This window comes from Delphinus delphis, chromosome 4 (genome assembly GCF_949987515.2).
Source record: "Delphinus delphis chromosome 4, mDelDel1.2, whole genome shotgun sequence".
In the NCBI taxonomy this organism is placed as follows: Eukaryota; Metazoa; Chordata; class Mammalia; order Artiodactyla; family Delphinidae; genus Delphinus; species Delphinus delphis.
In genome coordinates, this window is record NC_082686.1 from 47,111,268 (window position 1) to 47,137,714 (window position 26,447).

General features: G+C 40.8%; 1 protein-coding gene across 3 annotated transcripts in view; it reads left to right on the top strand.

The window, feature by feature from the left end:
• Positions 1–24,626, top strand: part of COL8A1 (collagen type VIII alpha 1 chain) — a 156,523-nt gene extending 131,897 nt beyond the window's left edge. For all 3 annotated transcript variants that reach the window (XM_060010533.1, XM_060010532.1, XM_060010534.1), the window contains 2 exons: positions 16,907–17,237; positions 20,055–24,626. In XM_060010533.1, coding sequence (XP_059866516.1) covers positions 16,910–17,237; positions 20,055–21,961 — 2,235 coding nt within the window. In that variant the 5' untranslated portion in view covers positions 16,907–16,909 and the 3' untranslated portion in view covers positions 21,962–24,626. The remainder of the gene's footprint in view (positions 1–16,906; positions 17,238–20,054) is intronic.
• The last annotated feature ends 1,821 nt before the right edge of the window (positions 24,627–26,447 follow it).

Below are 26,447 nucleotides of genomic sequence, written 5' to 3' on the forward strand. Positions count from 1 at the left end.
CAAGATTGTTCATCTCAAGCACGTTAGGGCTGGGCTATAGTCAGTCTCCATGGAGCTTTACTGGAGGTGGACCCTTCTTGAATGCATGAGCTCTTGCCTCTCAGTGGGGATGCGGTAGACAAAAATTCATCATGCCATCATGACCAGCCCTTCTCCCCAGGAGCTGCTAGAGATTCTTTGTGGCAAGGCTAAGCTTCAGGCCACCACCTCATGCCTCTGACTTCCCTAAGATACCTATTACCTTGTACCTCCATCTTACTATCTACCGATTCCCAGCCAGGGCAACGCACCCAGAGCCCCTAAACTGCCCCAGGCCCCATTCTTCTCAATTGCCTGAGTCCCAGTGCGTTGGGCCCTGTTCTACATTATAGATCAGTCATTTGTCATAAAAACCTCTGGAATATATTAGCTTTCTCAGGTTCTGGAACTTTAACAGAAATTGTGGGCACTTAGCAGACCTATGGAGGAGGTATTTTGGTTCCAGGTAGGGATGGGTGCTTTTTAACACCACCCTAGTCATCCCACATGGCATTTCCTCCTTGCTTATAAAGGCCCTGCCCTTGAATCCAGTGAAGAGGGAAAACGATTTGGTTCGTGTGTCCCACTCTGGCCCTTGAAGACATTGGCTTTTATTCAGACTCAGGTTCGAAATGGGCTGATGAGGTTGTAAACACTAGGTAGGAATCAGAAACCTGGAAAGGAGAAAAAGAATTAGGGATAGAGTTGGGAAAGGACAAGGGAAAGGGAAGAAGCAAGTGTAAGAGAAAAGGGGATAAGCAGGAAGCGGGATCAAGACAGGAAGCAAGACCAGTTTCTTTGCATTTTTTTCAGACTTTGTCTTTGCCTTGGGTTGCCATTGAGGTGGAAGTGACATCTTAGTTGTGCTTGAATCCTTCATGGTTCCTAGCACGGTTCACAAAATGTTTGTTGAATGGGATAAATAAGAAAATTAAAGTGGTATGTGGTAATAAGCTCAGTGAAATGGGTCATGGGTCATGGTGACACTACCCCAACATCCTCACTGCATGTTGTCTGGTCGGCTTCGCTTCTCAAGCGAACAAAAGAAGGAAAAAAAATGAAAAGATTTTATTTTAATGGTAATTTCCATGACAGTAGCTGAAACCCCATCTCTTTGGAGATTTTTTTTCCCCTCAATATCCAGATTCTATTACTCTTACAGCAGAGAAGCTAGAAGCCTAGAAAAGCTGAATGGCTTACCCAAGGCCACACAGAGGCAAGTGTCAAGCTCAGGACAGACACTCCTGTTTTCCAACTCTCAGGGCTACGACTGTGAGAAGGCGAAATTGAACCCCATAGGATGTTCTGTTCCAGAGCAGACACAGATTAAGTATAAGATTCAGGTGAATTAATAAAATATAAAACAAAACGTGGGGAAAGTAAAAATAAATTGTAGACTACACAAAGCTGAAATGGGATCATGACACCCAATCCTTAATCTGTTTGCTATTAGGGTGGAGAGCAAGATAGTGCTTTGCTTTCTGGAATTCAGACATACTTTCTATTTATTATTTATAAATTTGAATATTTAAAGGAATACAAGGAAAACTCACACAAGCCAGGCTGGGCCTCTTTATAATGTAAATACCTTTCCAATGGGTAAAAAAAATACTGAAAGATGGTGAGTTTGTCTTCTGACAGTATTTCCCACACTTTTTTATTGTTAGCAAAGCTCCCTTGGAGTGTAACTAAGAGTTTCAGAGCAGTGGTAATGTTAAATCAAAGGGAAGGAAAATTTCAACAAGAATCAAGCTGCCCCAACTCCCCCTTTATTTTTAAGCAGAACCATCAAAGGGCAGCTAATGGAACTATACTTAAGTGGCATTAATTCATCCCTAAGAGGACTCTCCAAGAGTTTTATTGCTACATAAGGGAAAGCCATAAACCAGCAGGAGGAGAAAGCAAAGAAAATAAGTCTGGGGAGTCATCTTGTGTAAGAAAGTGAGCAGGTGGTCCGTAATGTGTCCTTGGCTGGTTTCCACAGTGAGGAGACAGAAATTCATGGCAAGGATGTGGCCCACAAAACAGGCAATCACAGAGAAAAGAATCATGGGACTCTGCAAAGTGTTGTTGAAGAGTTCACATGAGTATGAAATCATCACATGTTCATCTCTCCCCCTCCTTCTCACCCTCCATCCAATTTCATGTTAATACTCGATTCCACAGCCTATTGCCTGACTCTTTCCAGTGTCTGGCATAATTAGGACAGAACAAAAAAGGACTAGACTGGGTAGAGACAAGGACAGTGAGTTTTTAGACTTGAAAGGAACATTGAGGATCATTTAATCTGACACTCTCGGTTTTACAAATAAGGAAATGGAGTCTCAGAGATTACCTTTATGGAGGGTGAGAACTTCAGGGATTTTTCACTTGAGGTTTAGAGTCCTAAATTGAATATTAAGACTGGGGATTTAGAAAAATGCCTCCGTGATACTGTCATTCAGCTCAGGCCAAGTCTAAGACCTTTAGAGCAGCCATAGAGACTATTACAAGCATCCTGTGATGAATGACAATTATCACCAATCTCAAGATTATGTTACCTTCAATCAACCCTTCCCTGTCTTTACAAAGTTTGTTATTTTTAAAGCAAAAAGAGCACTCGATTTCTAAGGAAGCAAGCCTAATATGTAGGATTTCTCCTTCTTGTGAGTTGGCAGGGGACACTAGAACACAAAATCAGGAGTGAGAATGAAAACTATAGACAGAGAGAAGAGGCAGGTTGATCCAGTATTCAGAAACTGTAATGCACTCTCAGCCTTCCCACCACCCAAGATCTTATTTAAACATTTAGAAAAGGTGGGAGAAGATGGGATAAAAATATGGTGCCATTCATTTATTGGCTTGGCCAAAAAGTTCGTTTGGGTCTTTCTGTGCGATGTTACGAAAAACCCAAACGAATTTTTTGGCCAACCCAATGTTTGTCCAACAAGCAATTATAAAGCCTATTTTGTACACAGTTATGAACCAGGTGCAGAGAATCCCCAGAGATAAATGTCTGACCCCAGGGCTCCAGACACTTGAGAGAGCTTGTATATGGAGCTTCCTGCCCCCCATAGCCAGTTGGTAGATTTTATGACCATTGTTCAAAGAAAAATACATTACAAATTTGCTTCACTTGGGGGAAAATTAATATTTTCTATTTAAATAAATGCTTGTGGCTAAAAAAGATTTGGGATTTATTTGGTATTTTGGATTTGAGGTTACTACTTTGCACTTACTATAAAAGAAGCATATGTTGAATTGAGTCTGTTTTTTCAGATACAAAACTCAGTGTAGTTTTGAATTAAGCAAGGATCTATGGTGCGGGGGAGGGGGACATGAATCTTTCAGACGCAAGTCTTGGAATATGGTAAACACTAAATAAATGTGAACTATCCAATATTATTATTCGTCAAGTTCCTGAAAATAGTACGAAAAGATCAAGCTTCTAAAAAAAGTGATCTTAAGCTGATTATTTTTCTAACCTAAAAATATAGCTATTATTACTCGTGGATCTTACTTCCTTCAACAGTAAAATATAGCCTAAGTCCTGCAGCCGCTCCCACAAGGCCAACCTGCTGCCATCACCGCCTAGAAATGTCTTTGGTTCTCTGAATGTTAAAGCCAAAGCCCTTCACAGTCAATACAAAGACAGCCTGCAGTGGCCAGTTCTCTATGCAAAGGGGAGCGAGACGAGATGGAGCATTTGAACCGAGTGCTCTCGGGCGACAAGCAGGTGGGGCAAGGGCTGAGGGGTGGGAACTCAGGCGCTACACTTGTTATCCACCTAGGAGGAGCTATCTATACGTGACCTGTCTTTGGTATCTCAGGCAAGGGGACAATTGGGCAGCCTAGTTTTCATAATAGGTCTGGAGCAAAGTGAAGACAAAAAATCATTATCTTTCAAATTCTTCAAAAACAGGACTGCAATTAAGTGTGGTGGAACAGGTGCCCATAATCCCCTCTACTGCTATTGCTTCTCGTCATCCTCCTTCTCCCTCTTTAAATAATAACTAACACCTACCTATACAGTGCTTACTATATCTAAGCACTGTTCTCGGCATTCTACCTGCATTAATTCCCTTCACATCCTCCATAACCTCACAAGACAGACAATGTTACCATCATCCCCAACTTATCTTGAGGAAATGGAAGAACAGAGAGGTTAAGTAACTTAACCTTAACTAGGTCTAAGATCACAGACCTAGAACATGATAGAATCAGGATTTAGTGCAGGCAGGTTAGCTCAGAGTTGCTGCTCTTGAACATTATCCCCTACAGCTGCCCTTTAACTGTTGTAGCTGCCAATGTCTGCTTCTAGATAACACCCTCCACTTCCCTCCTTACTCTGCTGAGCAATTACCATTCATTCTTCAAACCTTAGTTCTAACACTGTCCCTCAAGGACCTTGTGTCTCACCAACCTGCCACCCACACACCCCGTCCAGGTTAAAGTCTGTTTTGTCTTTATTGAAGCACTTACACCAGATTAAGATCTAACTTGCAATAGTTGACTGGAAACTTCTTGAGAGTATGTCCTTGTTTCTCACTTATTTTTATATATAGCCAGCCACTAACATAGTAGTGCCTAAAAATTCCATATAAGATTGTTGAATTTAATAATTAAACAAATCAACGTGACACAGTAGAGAGAAACAATGCCAGGAGTTAGAAATTTAAGCAAATAAAGGCAGGGGAATTCCCCCATACAATGTTTTAGCGCAAGAGAGATGTTAGAAACCATCTGATACCAAGGCACCCAGCAGCCTAAATGTTGGATTCTGCTTGCAGGTAGGCATTTGTTTTTTCTACCAGACATTATTTTTAAAGAAATCAACCCCAAGTGTCAAGATGAAGAGGTTTCACAAAATGTCCCAATGTGTGGCTTCTCGTGAAAAATTGGAAAACCTGCCCAAACCAGGCAAACAAGTGAGTAGTTCAACTACTGCCCCATTGGATAGGGTAGTGCTCCCTAGTTCACTGCAAACTCTGGCCAGCCGACTCCACTCACTCCCCGGTCTCCCTGCTTCCTCCAGGTATTTAGGCTCTTTCCCCCTCTAATTCAATCCCCTCATCTTATAGTTTAGGAAGAGGAGGCCCTGAAAAGCACAGGAGTATAACATGACAGAGAGGTGGCTACATACACCCCAGGTCTCTCATCTCCAATTCAGTTTCCTATCCCCACTAAGTCCTAAGAAATAGCACTTATAAAGCATGGTTATCAGTGCAATTCCTCATTTTTGTGAATTCTTTGTACCCTGTAGCAAAGTTTGCTGAAAAAAAGGAAGGTCTCTTCCACACTCCCAGCCTCCTTCACTTAGGCATCTCCAAGAACTGGCATTTATTACATAATTCTTTGTCCTTTCCTTTCTCCACTTCCATTTTCTCTGAAAAATGTTCAGTGGATTAACTGTGAAAGCCTTATGATTTTCCTCCCAGACAGCACATCCATCTCTTTCTCCCTCAAAATAAATTCCACCCCTGAAAGAAGCAGAACTTCCAATACCAAGATAGCTGTGGTTTGGTTGCTTTCAGTGCTTTGCCTGTGTTCAAAGGGCAGGATGTTACCACGCGGGCTAATTATCTATATGGAGCTGTGGTTGAAAAGTGGTGGATTTAGAGACTGCCCTCTCTGTGGCTGACAGTTTATCACAACTTGGCATTTTAGGCTTAGCCCCAGCTTGAGAGCTCAATTTTTTTTGTATTTAAATTCATTTTTGGGAACAGTCCTGTGGAATGATCTCTGCTACTCTTAAACCGTGCAACAGAGAAAGAACAAATTCACATTTTTACTGACCAAGAAATTGTTGAGATTTTTTTTTTAGTTCTTATATAATTCAGAAATTTTCATGGGTACATATTGTAACTTTAGTAGGATTGCTCTTCTGACTGGAGATTAGCCATATGAGTGTGTGTGGGCAGGGGGAGGGGAGAGCAATTATGGAGGAAATTTATTAATTATTTTTATTTCCAAGTGCTGTTGATTTGATTTAATATTTTGCCCATGTGTGATAGAAACTCTAGAGCTTGACTTTTAACATCACGTCATTCAAGGTTATGTGGCTCAAAGTAATCTTAGCTAAATAAAACTTCAACACCTGAATCCCCCAAATCACCAGTTCGAAAGTGAAAAAAAAGTCAGTTGGCAGCCTCGCGTCCGCTACCTCTCGCCTTTCAATCCACAAAGACACGTATGCATCCATACAGTAATTTCATTAATAAATATCTTAGTATTATGGAAGACGGAAAAGGCTAGGATTTCTTGCTTGGTTTAGGGAATTTTGGTTTGTTTCAGTTTCCTATAAAAATACTAAAATGAAGAGTCTACCCGCCATGAAAGCCAGCTAATTAGAAGAAAATGCTAGCACAGGAAGTTGGCTTGCTTGCTCAATCTTCTGGATATACTGATAGAGTAAATACTAAGTGCCAATCAGAATGGGACAGAGAAAAGAGACCTTCCTGTGCTTTTCAGTCCTTCCTTGCCACCATCGTAGGAAAATACTGGGAGAAACATCCCTGGTGGCAAAGGGCTCTCCATCCTGCTTCCAGGAAGTGCCCAGGCTGGCTGGGAACTGGCCCTGCTGTACTTTATATTTCAGCTTTCTCAATTTTCAAAACTTTGACCAGAACTAACTCATTTGAGTGTCACCTAATCTCTCAACTTTTCTTGGGTAAGATGCTGAGCAATAGTGAAGCATCTAGAAGACACAGAGAATTGCAGAAAAGTAGAAGAGGCAAGAGCTTCTAATATGACAGCCTTCCTCAGGAAAAGTTGGAGTCCAAAGGCAGGCCATCTCCTCCTCCTTATGACTCCCTCCCACATCTAGAGGCTACCCTAAGACCCCAAGTTCTTCAAGTTCAGGACCTGGATAAAGGTCATTCAGGAAACAAGTTATGTGCCTTTGTCTTTTTACCTAACTTGGTTTAAACTTTCTAGTCTCTGCAACCTTAGATATTTTGGGAATGAGTGTGATTTTATCATTTTACTTTATTCAATTCATTCATGTTATTTACTAAGAACAACTTCTACAACAACTACCAAATTTCAACTATGCATATGACAAGGAAATTGCTGAATTTTGTTTGGTTGAAATTCACTTGTAATCCCATTGGTCTGCACAGAGTTCAGGATTAAATAAAAGTGTTTGCAGTGAACAAATGTTCCATGAAATTTATATATTTTTTTCCTTCCACTTTTATCGAGATATAACTGACATATGGCACTGTATAAATTTAAGGTGTACAGCGTAATGATGTGACTTACATGCATCATGAAATGATGACCACAAGAAGCTGAGTGAACATTCATCTTCTCCTATAGATACAAAACACAGGAAAGAGAAAAGATTGTTTTCCTTGCGATGAGAACTCTTAGGATTTACTCTCTTAACGACTTTTCATAGATACCAAACAGCAGTGTTAATTGCATTTATCATGTTGTGCATTACATCCCGAGCACTTATTTGTCTTATAACTGGAAGTCTATACTTCCATGTCCATGATATTTATATGTTACAAAATACATTATAGTTAGTTGCTCTTAACAAATATTTTTACAATGTCCAGTTCAGTGATTTACATTAGATGAGACTTCCTCACACGTCTCTCCCTTGCAAAGGCCTGAAAACACCGTTATTTTACATTATGTCATTTACACAAGCTGTAGTAGTGCCAAGAAGGCAGAAAGATGCTCATGTGAATGGTAGAGTTCTCTCCAGCCCTTCTCAGTCACACCAGGAAGGAATTTGCCTTGCTGCACATCGCTGGGCCCATGGAATGGGGAGGGTCTTATTCTTGAGAAGCCCTCATCTTTGCCTGCCTTACTATAGAGCTGCCTCTAAATTTTGGATCTTCCATTTTTCTTCAAAAATGAACATTATATATATAAAAAAAAAGAACATTATAGCTCCTAAAAACGACTACATCATCCTATTCACTTCCTACTTCGCCTTCCCAAGGTGCATACTTTGTATTCATTTGTCATTCCTATGACAGGAGGCATACTTGCTGAATGACTCTGGGGGACATTTTGAGCCTATACATTGTAGGGAGGTTTTATCATTTGTAGCCATTTTTTAAAGATTTCTCAATAAGCTTCAACTTTTAGTCAATCTTCGAATATGGTATAAAAGAGGTTATAAATCACATTTTTGTCTGTAAATTTTATTTCTTATTTAGGTTCTTTCTTTGGTTTCTCGTCAGATACACCTTCTTTCATCAGAGGGATACTTGCAGGGGGGCTGTTCAGACCCTTCTCCCTCCCTCTCCACCTGTAGAAGGTGGGGGGAGTGAAATGCTGAAAAGTAACCAGAAGTGTGAGATGACATCCAAAAGGCTTAAGCATGTACATTCATGAAATCATTTGTCCATGAAGTATGGATTTGTTGTTCATGTTCACAGCTACCATAGAGTTTTAGAACTAGAGGGGACCTTGAGGTCATTTAGCCAATGTCCCTGTCCTGCAGATGAGGAAACTGATGCCCACTCAGAGTAGGTGACTTGCTTAGGTCAGAACCAGCATTTAGGTGCTCTGTGCTCTGCAAACAATGATGCCTTCATATTATGGGAAGAAAAGCTAAAAACGAAAAAAGGGTTCCACTTTAGAACTTCCCTTTTAGGGGTTCTCTCAAGTGTTTTATAAACTCTTTGGCAGCTGACATGATTCCAGTTAGAGAAACAAAAGGAGTTAATTGCAGACTTCAATTATGTGAACTATTATTTTAAGTAAAATATTCTCCAGATGTTTCCCACCTCCTTTGAGAATAGAAAAGAGGAAATGAGCTTAAATTTCAGCAAGAAAGATTCAGATTAGATATTAGGAAATGTAGGTCTGTGAATCCTGCAGTTGGTTACCAGGGAATGTTGTGAAATCTCCTCTTCTGGAGAACTTTTGGAATGTGGCAGTTGGCCATCCATTTCAGAGGGGTTATGTGGGTGGCCCATAGAGCCAAAGACACAACCTAATTGACACCTCAAGTTCTGTAGGTCCCAAGAGGTCATGCTCTGCCCATAGCTAGGTGGTGGGGCTGTTCGCACCTCTTAACTATAGCAAAATTCAGGATTCATCAGTGAAGCACATGTTCAAGTTCAGTTTTATACATGTATCAGTCCTAATAGGTGTAATTGGGTAGACTGACTAAAACTAATGAATGCTTATTGGATATTTTTGCCCACTGCCTTCACTGATTGATTGACTAATATCTGATGGTTTAATTTCTTTGGGATCCATCTCAGCATATTCACCTTGACTTCCTTAATACCTTCCAAGCTTGTGTCCCTAGTCCACAAAGCAAAAAGTAAGGGATCCAGTCCAGGATCTTCTCCTATATACAGGGAAATTCTTTATTTCAACGAAAAAGGCAGCCTTGGAATTTGGAGGACAAGATGGAGAAAAGTGGATGTATAATTAGATCTGCACCTTGTTATCTAATGTATTGATGATATCTCCTAACAATAATCAAATGAGAATTACTTTTTAAAAATTTTTATTGAAATATAGTTGATTTACAATGTTGTGTTAGTTTCAGGGATACAGCAAAGTGATTCAGTTTATATACATATATAAAATTTACACCTGTAACATATATTTATATATATATTATTTTCCAGATTCTTTTCCATTATAGGTTATTACAAGATATTTAGCATAGTTCCCTGTGCTATACAGTAGGTCCTTGTTGGTTATCTATTTTATGCATAGTAGTATGTATATTTTAATCCCAAACTCCTAATTTATCCCCTCCCCCCCTTTCCCCTTTGGTAGCCATAAGTTTGATTTCTATGTCTGTGAGTCTATTTCTGTTTTGTAAATAAGCTTATTTGTATCAGTTAGATTCTACAAATAAGTGATATTGTATGATGTTTGTCTTTTCAAATAAGAATTTAAAATTTCTAACTTGGCATGTAACAGTCTTGAATTTCAGTAAAATAATCAACTGTATAAATACAGGATGGGGAGATATCATTTGAGAGAGTTTAGTGTTAAAAAAAATAAAAATAAAAGACCTAGTAAGTGGACAAAGGATTAATCGTATGTATTTAAAGTATGTTCATGGTGCTGGCATAAAGTAAGTGCTCAAAAACGTAGCTAATATTATTATAACTTTGATGTTTATTGCCTTTCCTCCCCTAGCCATCCTCTGGTTCTGGTTTTCTAAATACAGTCACTGATTTTGCCCAATGCTAATATAAAACAGCACTAAACCATTCTTCTACCTACCCCCCAAAAATCCATTCCCCCCAAAGAATTAGGTTTTCTGAAGGTATCATCAGAAGAGTTAGAGTTTCTTCATCTCTGAGGAAATGAAGGAGGGAATTTACAATATGTATCCTATTATAAACACAAAAAGTTCAATTGAAAAGACTTTTTCCTTTCTTGACTGCTTCTCCATTGGAAATCTTTTCTCCGACTCTTTCCCACGCAGCAATCACACTTAATCTCCTCCGGAATCCCCCAGAAGGCCAACTTTCCATACCCTGTATTATTTAGAGTTGTTTCTATCTTCCTTTAAAACCCAGGTGCCAGCCCATCCAAACGCAGAAGGCTCAGTTTCTACAGTAAAGTGGGTTTCAAAGAGCATCACCTCAACATCCTTACCCACCCTCTCCTTTGTTTTTCTCCATATCATCCAACACACCATACATTTATGATTTTATTTAGTTTGTGTCCCCATCATAATCCTCAAAATGTTAAAAACACAATTCTCATTTGTAAGTGAACATGTCAAAGTTTTAAATGATGACAAAGTCAATTTGAAATATAATGTTAAAAATCTGGGTTTTTCATTGTAATGAGCAGATAAAAATGTATGCTGAGATAATGCTAAGTTTGATACAAAACTGGTTAACATTCCAAACGGCAATAAAACCATAACCTGAGTGGGGTTAATCAACATAGTTTATAGAGTTGTTAATGTCCTGTAATACTAATAAATTACGCAACAAAGTTACATATCCCTAGTTCCATTACCCTAAGGTGGGCTTATTTACATGGCAATAAAAGATCATGTGACCATCTATCTTTTGCCTTAGCCAAGTTGGGGGATATATTTCTTAATACCCACTTCCCCACCTCCCATTAAAAGTAACCTACATGTGCACTGCCATTTATGAATCAAAAAAGTGGGTCTCCCCTATAAGCTGCTCAGATAATAAAAATAGCAACAGAAGTTGCACAAGAAGGTCGTAAGTTGCCTTATGAATGTTTCCATCATTATTAATATTCAGGTAGGAAATATGAAGGCCTTCTGTCAACAACTGTTGTAGGAAGGATTCCAAATGGGGAATGAGGCTGAATTTGATATTTTCTAAAGCCCCTATCAACACTGCAAGTTTTGACTGTAAGGGTGCATCAATAAATGTTGAGGAAGTCAAAAGAATATCACACATTTTCCTGGTTCTCAGGAAACCTACGATTACGGTGAGGTCTAATGGACAAAAAACAATAGGAAAAAAACATAAGGTTGATTAGAATTATATTTAACTTTGTGTTAAACTTTCAGTAGTACTAGCAGAATAATGATGTTTGAGGAGGTAGGTAGGGAAGACTTTACAGAAGAGGTAGGAATTGAGTTGGTCTGGAGGAATGGTAGGTGTTATGGGCTGAGTTGTGTCCCCCCAAATCATATATTGGAGTCCCGATTCCCTGTACTTCAGAATGACTTCATTTGGAGATAGCGTCTTTAAGGAGGAAATTAAGGGTAGGCCCTAATCTAATAGGACTTGTGTCCTTATAAGAAGAGATTAGGACACAGACATGCAGAGGAAAGACCATGTGAAGACGCAGGGAGTAGATGGCCATCTACAAGCCAAGGAGAGAGGCCTCAGAAGAAACACAGCCTACCAATACCTTTATCTTGGACTTCTAGCCTCCAGAACTGTGAGGAAATAAATTTCTGTTGTTTGAGCCACTCAGTCTGGGGTACGTTTTTTATTGCAGCCCCAGCAAACCAATACAGTAGGGTTGAAATATGGAGAGGGGTTTAAAAAGAATAAGAATCCTCCAGAAAAAAAAGAATACCATGAAAAACGAGGTCAAAATGAGGACTGACATAGATGAGGAACAGAGTCTTGAAACAGGGGTTTACATTAATGAATGGCACATACAGCTACCTTTATCATTAATAAGACTCTTTCTTTTTTCCAGTATTGTGTCTTAAGAGAGAAAAATAAACCTTTCAACCTTCGCACCTCTATCCAAAATTTACTTCCTCAGAGAGGTCTTCCCCCACCATCCTTCCAAAACAGCATCTACCACCCCAAGCCATTTTCAAGCCCTTTCCCCTGCTTTATTTTCTTCACAGCACTTAAATCTGAGATTACAAAATTTATTTTTAACTTGTTAATTACATGTCTTCCCACACTAGAATGTGAGTTCAATGAGATCAGGGACTTACCTCTCTAATTCACCTCTCTTTCTCTAATCCCCAGAACAGTTTGTAACACTTAGTAGGTATACCATAAATATCTGTATCTAGCGAATGAATTTCCCTGAGAAAAGCAATCAATCAGGAGAGAATTTTCTTTGAGAGGCATGGAAAAGCCAAGAAAACAATTCTGGTAAATATTGGAGGAGTAGGATACTGCGTGACTTTCCCTTGTTTTAGGTGTGGTGAATCTGAAGCCTTGAGAAACTACAAACTCTGTGTGAGGGGGCAAGTAGGGGGCACAGAGGAGGGCCACCCGGCAGCAGATGAGACAGGCTTGTCCACACCGCACACAACACGGACACACATGCACACACATACCCCAATACAGACATGCTGGGAAAGGGAAAGGGAAAGCTGTCCCATATGAAAGGGAAAGTTGGATTTAGGGCAAGGATTGAAGGTTTAAATACTTAAAACATTCTTTCAGACAGTAAGCCAAAATCTCATGAGGATCAACATACAAATAAAATGCTGAGGAGCATCTAAAATAATATATATCACATTACTCTGTTATATACATTACAGATCACATGAGGAAACTGAAACTCTCTGCAGCCCTGCCCAAATATAGGGAACCATTTAGGGCTGTTCAAAAAATGACCAGGACTGGCGACTCTGACCCCAGAATGAATAACTGCCTTGGTTCAGCTGTTCTTTCTTGCCATTTTTAACAAGTACGTTTTAATGGCCATTATTGTTTTATTCATGTTAGGTTTATCATTATTGCAGTTAACCTCACATTTACTTTGGCTAGTATCCTTTTTTGAAAGTCTTTGACATTTCAGTTGGTTTTGATTTGTCTTTTTGGTCACACTCCATTAATAATAACAAACGTGAGGAGTGCTTTTCGGCTTACAAAGAATTCATAGTATCATTTGTGCCCTTGAACAGCACTGTGGGAGAGTCAGAGATTATAATTTCTGTTTTATAAGCAAGGAAACTGAAGCTCAGTGAAGATAAGGGACTTGCAGAAAGTCATAAACACAGAGAATGGCAGAGCTACAACTCAACTCCTGCCTTTTGGTTTCTTCTACAATGCGCTTCCTGTATGACATGACACCCATCACTAAGCTAGCCTGGCTGGCAAAGATCCAGTGTTCACACACAGTATGTATGTTTATGTTCACATGTACTCAAGCACACACACACCACATAACGGTTATCAGATAGAAACCCAAGAACACATTAAACAGAACTCACAGCATTATTGTGTTCTACATCCTTAGAAAAAGAAAAAAGAGGCAAGAAAACCCACTACCACCATTTCTCCCCAGCAGGAATTCTGAGGTTCCTTCTTCCCACCAGGTGTTTGTACAGTGTTACACAAATCTGATGTTCTTTTGAGTGATTTGGGGAGAATCTCCACACCACTTTGATCACCAAAAATATCCTCAGGGACAAGAGGGAAATGAGTAAGGATAAGTCAAGTGGTAAATTCTAACCAGGGCCCCTACATAAATATTCAAGCTAAAACTGAATGAAGTTTATTTAAATAAAGATCCAGAGAAACGGCAGATGGCAGACTGAAAGAGGTAGTTTTCAGGAGAGAAAGGCCAAGCCTATGAGAGGAAATAATTGTAGTAGAGCAGAATCCCAGTGGGCCTTTGGTATTCAACTGGTCTTCTTCCAAGCATTTCACCCTCTTCCAATTTTCCAGTGTTTCATTAGACTGTCCTGGTTTGAAGATTATTAAGTAAATCCAACACAGCCACTGAACTGAAGGAAGGGTGAAGGACCAAGCATGCTATCTATTATCACTCCAAGTTCAGGGTTTAATAGTGAAACTCATTAACCTCCAAAGATAGAATTAAATCCCAGGCTACACATCACCAGATATTACCACTGTCAGCTCTCTTGTGACTGCCTTAGACATTGAATGTTAGAGTCAGATGGGGCTTAGAGAACAACTGAGTCTTATTTTTAACAAAAGAAGTTGAAGGGATCTGTTCAGATACACAAAATTAAGACGAAGTTCTGGTCTTATGAGTAAAAAAAGTAAGGAACAGTGGTGCATAGAACAGGCTGTAATTTGTCTTAAATGGGTGTGCATATTCAGAGAATATCTCTGGGAAAATATGAAGGAAAATGGGAAATGTTGTTACTTCAAAGGGAAAGGATTTTAGATACTAAAGAACAGAAGTGAGAAGAAAATTTACTCCCCCCCCATATCCTTTGCTACTCATTAATAGTTTACACATCTGTCACTCCTACAAAGAAGTGTAAGCTCCTTGAGAGCAGGGCCTATTGACTATATTATAGTCATCTTTGTAATCCCTGGGTGGGTCTCTCATTGTGTCTCATAAATACTCAATAAACCACTGTTGAGTACTTACAACAGATGTTCTTTTTCCATTTAAAATAAATTTGACTATTGAGTATAAATCAATATTAATTTTGTGGCTCTTTCCAAATGGTTTATAACAATTAATCATTCATATAAGGACATAAAATAACAGCTTTCTATCTTCTCCCATTTAGAGTACACTTGAAACAAATAGTTCTCGAAGACTACTCTGACTTATGAAATAGAGAAAGTTGTATAAATCATTTTGCTGACAGATGTTTCTTCATTTTCACCCCAAAGGGGAAAAAATGATTAGTTAGTATATTTAGAAAAATTGTAATGCAGTGAATTTCATGGTGGAGATTTTTACTAAATATTTTCTTAGGTGCTTTTTATTAACCAATTCTTCTGTAGCCTGTTCATACTCTTGGCATTACTCTTGAATACGATGTTGCAAAGTCAACCCACATTTTCTAAGAAGTGGAAAACTATGATCCAGAATTAAGTAAGGCAGAAGCAAAGAAAACAAACTCTTAGGAGAATCGAACTTAAATTATTTACTCAGTTAGTTACTGGATTAAATTATTTACTCAAGTTTACTCAAAGTTTTCCAGAAGACAGTTACATTAAAAACTGTGAGAAACTTGCCACTTCTTTCTCCATCCCCCCAATTCCCCCCTCCCCCCACCCCGCCACGTCCCATCTCTCTCTCTGCAGCATTATGATGACACTCCATTTAGGATTCAGATTTTCGTTAAGTCCCTCTATAAGATGTGGGAGCAAAGCCTTATGTGTAGTTTTAGGACCTCCGGGTAACTGAGCAGACGTCGATGTGTACCACACTTGCCCTCTAGCGGGAATTTGTGAAAACTGCAGTTCCCTGGGATGTTGGTTCTTCAACCCTGCGCGTTTCCAAACACCCATCTCGAGCTGTTTTTTATAAACAGATAAACCTCATTTATACTTATTCTACTAATTACTAATTTGCAAAGGGTGCTATTAAAAGGCTTAAAACAGCTTATTCTTGCGAGTAAACATCTCTATCTTATTTACACAACAAATATGCTTTGTAAACTCCTTTCTTCATAATAGTACAAAGATAAACTTTAATGATCTCCAGGTCCAATTAACCTAATTCTGAACAAATGACTTCATAGTACATAATTAGAAGAAAGAAATGGTATCCCTGTATGTACATAATTATGATGGTGATTTTTTTTTTTTAATGACATTTTGGGGCTGTCACATGAAGTACCTTCTTTCCAATTCAGAAGATATCTTCGGTTTTTATTGTTGTTCTTGTTTGCTCTTTAACCTTTGTATGTTTATGACCACACCAAAGCAGCCAAAGGACATCTGACATATGAAAAACTACTGCCTCTGGCATAAAGCCTATAAATTATTAACTGTTTCCATTTACAACAGAATTTCAGCACTTACTAACAAAGTTATGACTTGCCACTAAGTTTGCTTCATTTTGGAGAATCTATTCTATCTGTTAGGATTAAGTTCAGTGCAAATGTATGGCACCCAAAATAACAATGGCTTAAAGAAGGTAAATCTTTCTCTCTTGCGTAAACAAATTCCAAACTTAAGGATGAATATCAATATATGGCGCCTCCAAGTTCAACCAAGGCTCAGGTTTCTTCTAGCTTGTTGCTCTACCATCCTCAATGCACAGCTTTCACTCCATGGTTCATGGTGTCTGGCCTGTTTCCGGGTAATATATATCCACATTCCAGCCAGTGGGAAGAAGCAAGAGGAAGAACATGCTCACTCCCCTTAAGGAGCATTCTTGGAAGTTGCACCCATTACAACTACACGCAACAGACCAGAACTTTGTCACGTGGCCACTTCTAAATGAAATGCCGTAATTCTAGCCTTGCTCTGTTCCAGCTGAAAGTCAGGGGTGCCAATACTATGGAAGAGGGCAGAGTTCATGTTCAGGGACAACCAGCAGTCTCCCCATAGCTTGCAATCCCACCAGCTGCCTTCATTTGATAGACCCTACTCTTTCCTGGGTTTTGTCTGTTTTCTATTGAAAGGTGACATCTTCCCTTCCATTTGTCTTCCACTCATGAAGTTCTGCTAATAAAGACCATGATTCCTTTTCTTTTTTTCTCCCTTCTTTCTCTAAGTAAACTCCGGTCACCTGGCCTGCTGGTTTTCACCATGTTGGTGCGTACCTTCCTCCACAGGTGATGGCTGGTCCACCTGCCCTTCTGCAGCTGCTGGGAGTACTGCTTACCATTTCCCTGGGTTCCGTCCGGCTCATCCAAGCTGGTGCCTACTATGGCATCAAGCCGCTGCCACCTCAAATTCCTCCTCAGATTCCACCGCAAATTCCGCAATACCAGCCCCTGGGCCAGCAAGTACCTCACATGCCTTTGGGTAAAAATGGCCTTAACATGGGCAAGGAGCTGCCCCACATGCAGTATGGCAAAGAGTATCCACATCTACCCCAATATATGAAGGAAATTCAGCCAGCACCAAGAATGGGCAAGGAAGCAGCACCCAAGAAAGGCAAAGGTAACATACTTCGGTTCTGCTGTAAGACAGCAGCTTTCCAAAACCCTAAACAATACGCTGCGGGGGGGGGGAGAGCTAAATTTTAGACATTTTTCTTTTAGCATGTGTGACTGACATTCATTAACTGCCTGTGTCCTAAACCCTATCCTTGAAAAGTTCAGGTCTTGAAGAAAGACAAAATTATTGTAAGTTGTGCTTTCTTATTTCAACAGCATCAAATGACAAAAAGCATACTTCATAACAAATAAGTTTAGTCCCTTACTCATTATTTCTTTATTCAAACATACAGCAACTAATGAGCATCTCTTTTTGTGTCAGGCTCTAAGCCAAAATGCTAAGGGATATAGCAGTGGAAAAAAAGAAAAAAGAAGTGATGTCAGTCTTCAGAACTAGGAGAGCAATGTTATAAGAACCTGCTGTGTTAAAAAAATCATATAAAAGCACTTTGTAAACTAGGTGCCAGACAAATGTGTTTTTAAGAGTGCTCTAATTAAGTTGTTACACATGTCAATCAGTAAATCTACAGAAGGAGCCCAAAGAGTACAGACTATATACCTACCTAGAGATGATGATACCTGAAAATCTCTCCATTACTTTCTAGGCATATTCATTAGTTATTCAACACCAGCAAAATGCCTATCACTGTGAGAGACATTTTCTTTTTTTAAAATTTTTTTAAGTCTTTTTTTTTTTTTGGCCACACCGCGTGGCTTGTGGAATCTTAGTTCCCCGACCAGGGATTGAACCTGGACCCTTGGCAGTGAGAACACAGAGTTTTAACAACTGGGCCACCAGGGAATTCCCGAGAGACATTTTCTTATAAACTCAGTTGGGTTATAAGAAACGTAGGAAACCTAGCACTTGCAGGAAAGGAATTGCAATCAGAGTAGCAATTCCCTTTGAGGCGGTGGAGGCCATTCCCACTGGTCCCTGCAAAAGCAGGAAGCTCTGCTTCTGGGGAACTACTGGATTTGGTACTAATAGGCCTGAGTGCCTAGAGGCCAGAAAGGAGAGAAACCTAGTCATTTAACCTCTTTGAAACTACTTTTCTTCATTTGTAAAGTAGGATTATTGAGAGAGTCTATGACATAAGGTAAGTACTAAATAAATGCTAAAGTACCATAAAAAACTTTGCTGCAGTTGGTCATTCAACAAAACCTAAGGAAGAACAGAATATACTCCAGGCACGTGCTAGACATTAGGGATTCCTGATGAATGTGATGTGACCCTGCCCCAGATGCTCTCTTGACAAAGGAGCTACACAGTTCCTGCTTAGCAAGAGCACACAGTAGTAATCCTATTAGCATAAAAGAAGTATTTCCAGTTTTCTTCCCTTTAGGAGCTGATATTCCACTTAGGGGATTATCTCAGTCATTTGTTTTCCTTCCTTTCTTGAATGGCCTGCCTGGATTTTGAAACTTCCTGTACTTATTCAGATGGGTACCAGATTGCAACTGAGGAATTTGGAAAATACATGAGTTCTGTGGTTCTATTTTGTTCCCTGACAATAGCTCAGTGAAAAATACAATGGTCAGGATTAAGATGCAACTAATGGTTAATATAAGACTTTGGGACCATCAATTTCATTTTTTTATGTTATTCCTTACTCTCAGTAGCATGAGAGGTCCAGAGTTGTGTTTCTCTGCAAGGCATAGCATAATCAGTATAATTACATGTGCTTTGTATTTCGATAACAATTCGAGAAAGCATAACGCCTTTCACATCTATTTTCTAATCTTGTAGTGTGGGTGTATTATTCTTGCTGTACAGACAGGCAAGCAGGGATGCTGATGGCTTAAGTGACCCAGTCAAGGTCTCATTTCAAGGCCAGAAAGAGAAGCTGAGCTTCCTGCTAATCCAGTTTAACTCCTTTTCCGCACTGTTTATCATCCTAAAATACCTTATTCACTACTCCTGTTTAAAAACCAAATTTGCAAGTGAGAAGTAACTTATTAAATTGAAGAATTAATATTTGAGGCTTAGGAAATCCTACAGCATATTAAAGAAATTAAACACATCGATTTGACTCTAGAGGACAGATTTTAAGATGTTATTAAACCACATACAGAATAAAAATAAAATGCTTCTATTCTTCCCTGAGTCTACATGATAATGACGGTCATCCTCTACATCATAGTATATTTCAGCACAAGAGGAAATATTATTTTTCCATATATTATATTTAAAATTCAAGGACATAGAAAAATAGAGTATAACATTAAATAGGGAAAAAATAAAAATGACTCCAACACTGTTTGAAATACACACACACATATATATATACACACACACACACACATATATATACATACATATGTACATATATATAGAACACATGAGATGGAAATACAGATAAATGTCAAGCGATTATCTCTGAGTAGTGGGCTTATAGGCAACTTTGATTTTTCTTTGTCCTTCTTTGAACTCTTTATAGTGAATACACCATAATATCTCCAAGTTTGTACTAGGAAGAATGTTTCTTCATTACTTTTTAGCTGTTTTACTTAACTAATGCTGATAAAAGCAGCCACAGATATCAGTTCCCAAAACAGTATCTCAAATATGACAAAGAAATTATCAGCCTGATTGTCCATTAAGTACTGATAATACAGTCCTGGAACACGAGCACATTATTCCTAGTCTTTCCTCTTGATAAGTAATAGGCAAATGTGTCAGAAGTAAATAATGATCGAAGTGAGGGATGATCAATATTAATCTCTCTCTCTCTCTCTCTCTCTCTCTCTCTCTCTCTCACACTCTCACTCTCCCTCCCTCCCTCCCTCCCTCCTTCTCTCTCTCTCCCCCCTCTCCCCGCAGAAATACCATTAGCCAGTTTAAGGGGGGAGCAAGGTCCCCGTGGAGAGCCTGGCCCAAGAGGACCACCTGGGCCCCCTGGCTTACCAGGTCAAGGGATACCTGGAATCAAAGGAAAACCAGGGCCACAGGGATATCCAGGAATTGGAAAGCCAGGTATGCCTGGAATGCCAGGAAAGCCAGGAGCCATGGGAATGCCCGGGGCCAAAGGTGAAATTGGACCCAAAGGGGAGATCGGACCCATGGGGATCCCAGGACCGCAAGGACCTCCAGGGCCTCACGGACTTCCTGGCATTGGGAAGCCAGGTGGGCCAGGGTTACCAGGGCAACCAGGTGCCAAAGGTGAGCGAGGACCCAAAGGACTACCAGGACCTCCAGGCCTTCAGGGTCCTAAAGGAGAGAAGGGCTTCGGGATGCCAGGTCTGCCAGGCCTGAAGGGTCCTCCAGGGATGCATGGCCCTCCCGGCCCTGTCGGACTTCCAGGAGTGGGCAAACCAGGAGTGACAGGCTTCCCTGGGCCCCAGGGCCCCCTGGGAAAGCCAGGCCCTCCAGGCGAACCTGGGCCACAAGGCCCTATAGGGGTCCCGGGGTTTCAAGGACCTCCTGGGATGCCTGGAATTGGAAAACCAGGCCAGGATGGGATCCCTGGGCAGCCAGGATTTCCAGGTGGCAAAGGGGAACAAGGACTGCCAGGACTGCCAGGACCCCCAGGCCCTCCAGGGATCGGGAAACCCGGCTTCCCAGGCCCCAAAGGCGACAGGGGCATAGCGGGTCTTCCTGGGGCTCTGGGACCAAGAGGGGAGAGAGGACCAGCAGGTGCCCCTGGATTGGGGGGCCCACCAGGAGAGCCAGGCCTGCCTGGAATCCCAGGTCCCATGGGCCCTCCAGGGGCTATCGGTTTCCCTGGACCCAAAGGAGAAGGTGGGGCTGTGGGACCACAGGGGCCAATAGGTCCCAAGGGTGAGCCAGGGCTTCAAGGCTTCCCAGGAAAGCCAGGTTTCCTTGGTGAAGCTGGGCCCCCCGGCATGAGGGGTTTGCCAGGTCCCATAGGGCCCAAGGGGGAAGCTGGGTATAAAGGTTTGCCAGGGCTCCCTGGTGCCCCAGGGCTGCTTGGACAGAAGGGAGAGCCAGGAATCCCAGGGGAACAGGGCTTACAGGGCCCCCCAGGTATCCCAGGGATTGCAGGCCCGAGTGGCCCCATTGGACCTCCTGGAATTCCTGGCCCCAAAGGGGAACCGGGTCTCCCAGGGCCCCCTGGGTTCCCTGGAGTAGGGAAGCCCGGAGTGGCAGGACTTCATGGCGCCCCAGGGAAGCCTGGTGCCCTTGGTCCCCAAGGCCAGCCTGGCCTTCCAGGGCCCCCAGGCCCTCCAGGACCCCCAGGACTCCCAGCTGTGATGCCCCCGACATCACCACCCCATGGAGAGTATCTACCCGATATGGGGCTGGGAATTGACGGAGTGAAACCCCCCCACGCCTATGGGGCTAAGAAAGGCAAGAACGGAGGGCCAGCCTACGAGATGCCTGCATTTACCGCTGAGCTGACTGCGCCTTTCCCACCTGTGGGGGCCCCAGTGAAGTTTGACAAACTGCTCTATAACGGCAGACAGAACTACAACCCGCAGACGGGCATCTTCACCTGTGAGGTCCCTGGGGTCTACTACTTTGCATACCACGTTCACTGCAAGGGAGGCAACGTGTGGGTTGCTCTGTTCAAGAACAACGAGCCCATGATGTACACGTATGACGAGTACAAGAAGGGCTTCCTGGACCAGGCGTCCGGGAGCGCGGTGCTGCTGCTCCGGCCCGGAGACCGGGTGTTCCTCCAGATGCCCTCTGAACAGGCTGCGGGACTGTATGCCGGGCAGTATGTCCATTCCTCTTTTTCAGGGTATTTATTGTATCCCATGTAAGAAAGAAAAAAAGAGAGAAATTTAATAGAAGAAAAGAAAAGGATGCACCAAAAAATCCAAATGGGAAACATAATTGCTTCAAAACATTTATATAGTTGGAAAGTTATATTTAAGTGAAAGTCTGAACCATCATGTACAAATAAAAACTAAGATGCATGTTTAGTGCTCTGCACAGCAGCTTGTGATTGAAAATGATGGGATAGATTTATGTATCAAGTACTGACACTTGTGTTGTACCCACTGGAATCGTATTAGCTGTTTATGTTATGTGCTTCCATGATAACCTGCTTATTCAGATCAAAGTATTTCAGTATGAAAGAGCATAGCTAATGAAAGTCACTCGCTCATACTGTTTACTTTAAAATATTTATAAATATGACTTAAAGAAATGTCAATGATAACAATTACATACCGTATTTACTTGCATAATTTCCTCTGTATTTGTGCAGATACTTTGCCATGGGATGTGGGAGAGCTCTGCAGTGCTTTTCCCCAGTGAGGCGTGGACAGAGAACCAGGGTAGAGCTTTACTCCAAGGGATGTTTCTCCCCTGTCGGAGGCTGTGTCTTTCACAACAAGAGTTCTACTCAGAATTGTGTGTCTAGTGTCCCTAGAAGAACAACTGTAGTGTATTTACTCGTGCCTTCTGTGTGCCTAGCACTGGATGAGACACTTCTGTGGGGCCTAAGACAGTGCCCCGTAGGGAGCTAACAAACCAGCTGGGAGACATGAGTAGGAAGTAACTCATTTATTCCTCACGGGTTCTTTTTGCTTATTATTTTTTTTTCCTGTGATTTTTTTTTTCTTTCTTGTTGTCTCCATGTAATTTCCATTATGACCCAACTAATATAAACACTTGGAAGTCATAAGAAAAAAAGTAACCCTCTCCCCTCATAACTTTCCAGTTTTGCGGAATGTTCATTATAAATAGCAGTTATTAATTGTGTTTACATGCGTATAATAATCCCCCTCCTTTGCCTACAAACACAAATGACTACAATGAGGTTTCACCCACAAAGGGGATATCAGTACTTTTTAGTAGCTACTGAATTTCAAAGAAATTTCCCTGTGTAGTACACATACAAATCGGTGTGTCATCTGAAGTTCCAAAGTGAATTTCCTAAATCCAAGCCGTCCTTTGATCGGGGAAAGAGGGGGGAGTTTCAGAATTACATAGGAAAATAAATTGTTTTGAAAAAATAATTTCTGAAGTTTTAAATTAAAAAATAGATGTATTACTTCCTGCTGTAGGTACTAAAAATGCAGGAAGCAACCTGTGGAAGAGCACCTGGAATGTCAGAGGGCAATGACAGCCCATGCTTTTTATGTCACCCCACAAGTACAGGAGTCAATACAAATTTAAAGAGAAAAGTAAATTTTTTTCCAGGTTTTCATTTAGGTACATACTAATTGCTTTGCACATTCAAATCTGGTCTCGAAACACAGACAAAGCATTTCAAGTTGGCTATGAGTCTGCTGCTGACACTATAAGCCACTGGAGGGAATAATGTGGGGCTATGGTGGTGGAGTCTTGTATCTACTCCTCAAAGTTAAGAGTGTTGAAATGAGGGGATAGGTACAGATGAGAAGATACACAAATAAATACGGTATAAACACACATGGAATCGTGTCTATGTCAAATCTGAATCATTTTAACCATCAAGAATATTCTCCTCAGCCTAATATCTGTCTTTTCCCTATATGGTATACAAGCACCATTTCTTCTCAATTTCTTAAAAAGAGAAATGAGTTCATTACCACGTGGTTTCTTACTCACAGCTAATTATATGACAAACTTTTCCCATCAAAAACATATCCCACCCAACCTTCATTTTCAAAGCAGACAGCATTTATGTGGCCAAATATCCTTTGGGTTGGTCTTGAGGATGCTGGTTTTGGGACGATGGCTATGACAGCCACATGGATCCACTGGGCTCTGTCTGCTGAAAAGCTGCATTGAAATGGCTTGGAGGCAAGTCAGATCAGCTGATTTATAAAACTGTATTTATCTGTACATGTATGGGCTTTTTATTTCCACCAAGAGAGAAAGTAGCTCTTTAGTCAAAACCAAATTTCACTTTTCAAATACCTTCCAACTTATTTATTGGTTGTTACTCAATTGCATGTGTGTGTGCGTGTGTGTGCGCGTGCATGCGCGCATGTGTGTATTATCAGGCATATGCTTCTAACTTTTAGACAGGGGAGGAGAAAAATCTATGCCAGATACTGTATATTCTACAATGGTGCTAATCTCAGAGCTAAATGAATTACTCCATTTAATTTAAAAAGAGTTTTAAATAATTATCTATGTATCTTTGTTTCCCTTTTGAATGTTGCACATCATGTTAACACATTTAGTGTAAAAGCAGATGAAACAACCACATGTTCTAAAGTCTAGGGATAGTGCTACAATCCCTATTTAATTCAAAATTAACTAGAACTTTTCCATGTGAAATGGACCAAACTGACAATATTGTTATTTAAATACAGAGTTTTAATGCAGGATGACATCCCACAGGGGAAAAGAATGTCTGTAGTGGTGACTGTTCTCAAATATTTTACAGAATACTGGTAACTTTGAGTTTCCATGATAGATTTGAGACATGTCAATAGCAAATCATTTTTGTATTTAAATTTTTGTACTGATTTGAAAAAAAAAGTCTTATTAAATACCTTTAAAAGTATGTTTCTCATCTTGTTCATATCACTCAGCTGACACTGTTTGAACTTCGTAACTGTTTATCCCCCAACGTGTTAATTAGCTGCTGACACAGAGACCTAACATAATCCTAGCTTAACGGGACAATTCTTTCTCTTTGACATAACAACTGCAAGCATAAGCAGGCTGGGGCTCATGTGGCAGCCCCAGTCAGGGCCCCAGGTTCCTTCTATCTTGTTGCTTTTCCACCAAGAGGGCGTGGCCTGCATCTCCAGGGTCCAGGAGAGCTAACCACCACAGGCACATTCCAGTCAGTGGGAAGGAAGAAAAATCAGGAAGGGGAGAGCATGCTTCCTTCTTAAAGAACTCAACCTAGTGGTTGCTTAGATCACCCTCCCACATACCATGCTCTGAATTTAGTCACACTGGCACAACCAGCTGCAAGGGAGTGTGGGAAATGGAATATTTACTGCAGGCAAGCACATGTCCAGCTAAAAATCAGAGGTTCTATTAATACAGAAGAAAGGAGAACAGATATTAGGGAACAATTAGCTGCTGCATCTGTCACATCCAACCTAAAAGGATAAACTGCCACAAATCTCTTTTCTCCCACAAAAAAACTAATCTTCATGTACTCAATTCTGTTACAGTTTGCCACACCAGAGCCAAAATTTTTGAGGGGAGATAGTGATGAGTGGAGCTTCAGAGCAGAAACAGACCTGTTTCAAGAACCTAAAGGTCTTAATAAGCATCACTGATAAGGAAAGAATTCTTTTGTGATGACTTATCAAGTTCAGAATGATCACAGCTTATCATGTCTAGACTATCATAAAGTGATTACTCAAATCATTCAACAAGCAACTATGTAGCACCAGTCTGTGGCTGGTTAACTCACTTGTTTAAACGCATCAATCTGGAAATTCAAGGCCATAGCTTCCATTCCCACATAGCCCAACTAGTTCTATTTCATTCCACAGCCAAAGGCTCTTCCATAACATGGACCAGTCATCTCATGTGCACACAGTGTTGGTCACAAAAGTAAATGGAAGGATAGATACAAGTGACAGAGGCAAGGAGGAATAAATGGTTGGAATTTAGAATGCCGGACAAGCAGGGCAAATCCATCATTACAATAGGTCTATAGTATCCCTTTACATTAAAACAAAACAAAAAGTAGCCCCTACTTTGCACCTGATATTACTAGGCAATGTGAGGGGCACATAAGCAATAGAAAACATGACCATTCTTTTAAAAAGTATCTTTTGTTTAGAGGACATCAAGATGTTTGTTAAACAAGTTGACTTCCAGGTGATATACAAACAAGGGTGGTATGAAGGCAACTGGATGCATAGGTGCTAGCAAAGTTCAGAAAGAGAAAGGCCATTCCATGCTGCTCCCCTCCTGGGAATGCCTTCTCTGACCTATCTGCTCGATAATCCCTCCTCACCCCTCAGGACACAGCACAAGCATCACCTCTCCTTCCCTACTGCTCAGATTTAGTCACTACCCTGCCTTGTACAATCTTCTGTCCCTTTACTTTTCCTGCTTTATAACTGAACTGTTTGTCTGTCTCCCCTATTGATAGAGTGTAAGCCTCTTGAGAGCAGGCACCTGTTTCATCTTTGCATCCACAGCTCATCACAGAGCGCTGGTCCAGCTCCAGGGTGGAGGGAAGAATGAATCTCACAGGGTTGCTGTGGGAGCTAGTGCTAAACTCGATGTGAGGTGTGACTGAATCCAGCTCTGGGATTCCAAGATTATACAGAAGATTATATGTCCCAAGATTATTTAGAAGTCCACTGTGGGATAAAAGCTAATCTCAGGTAG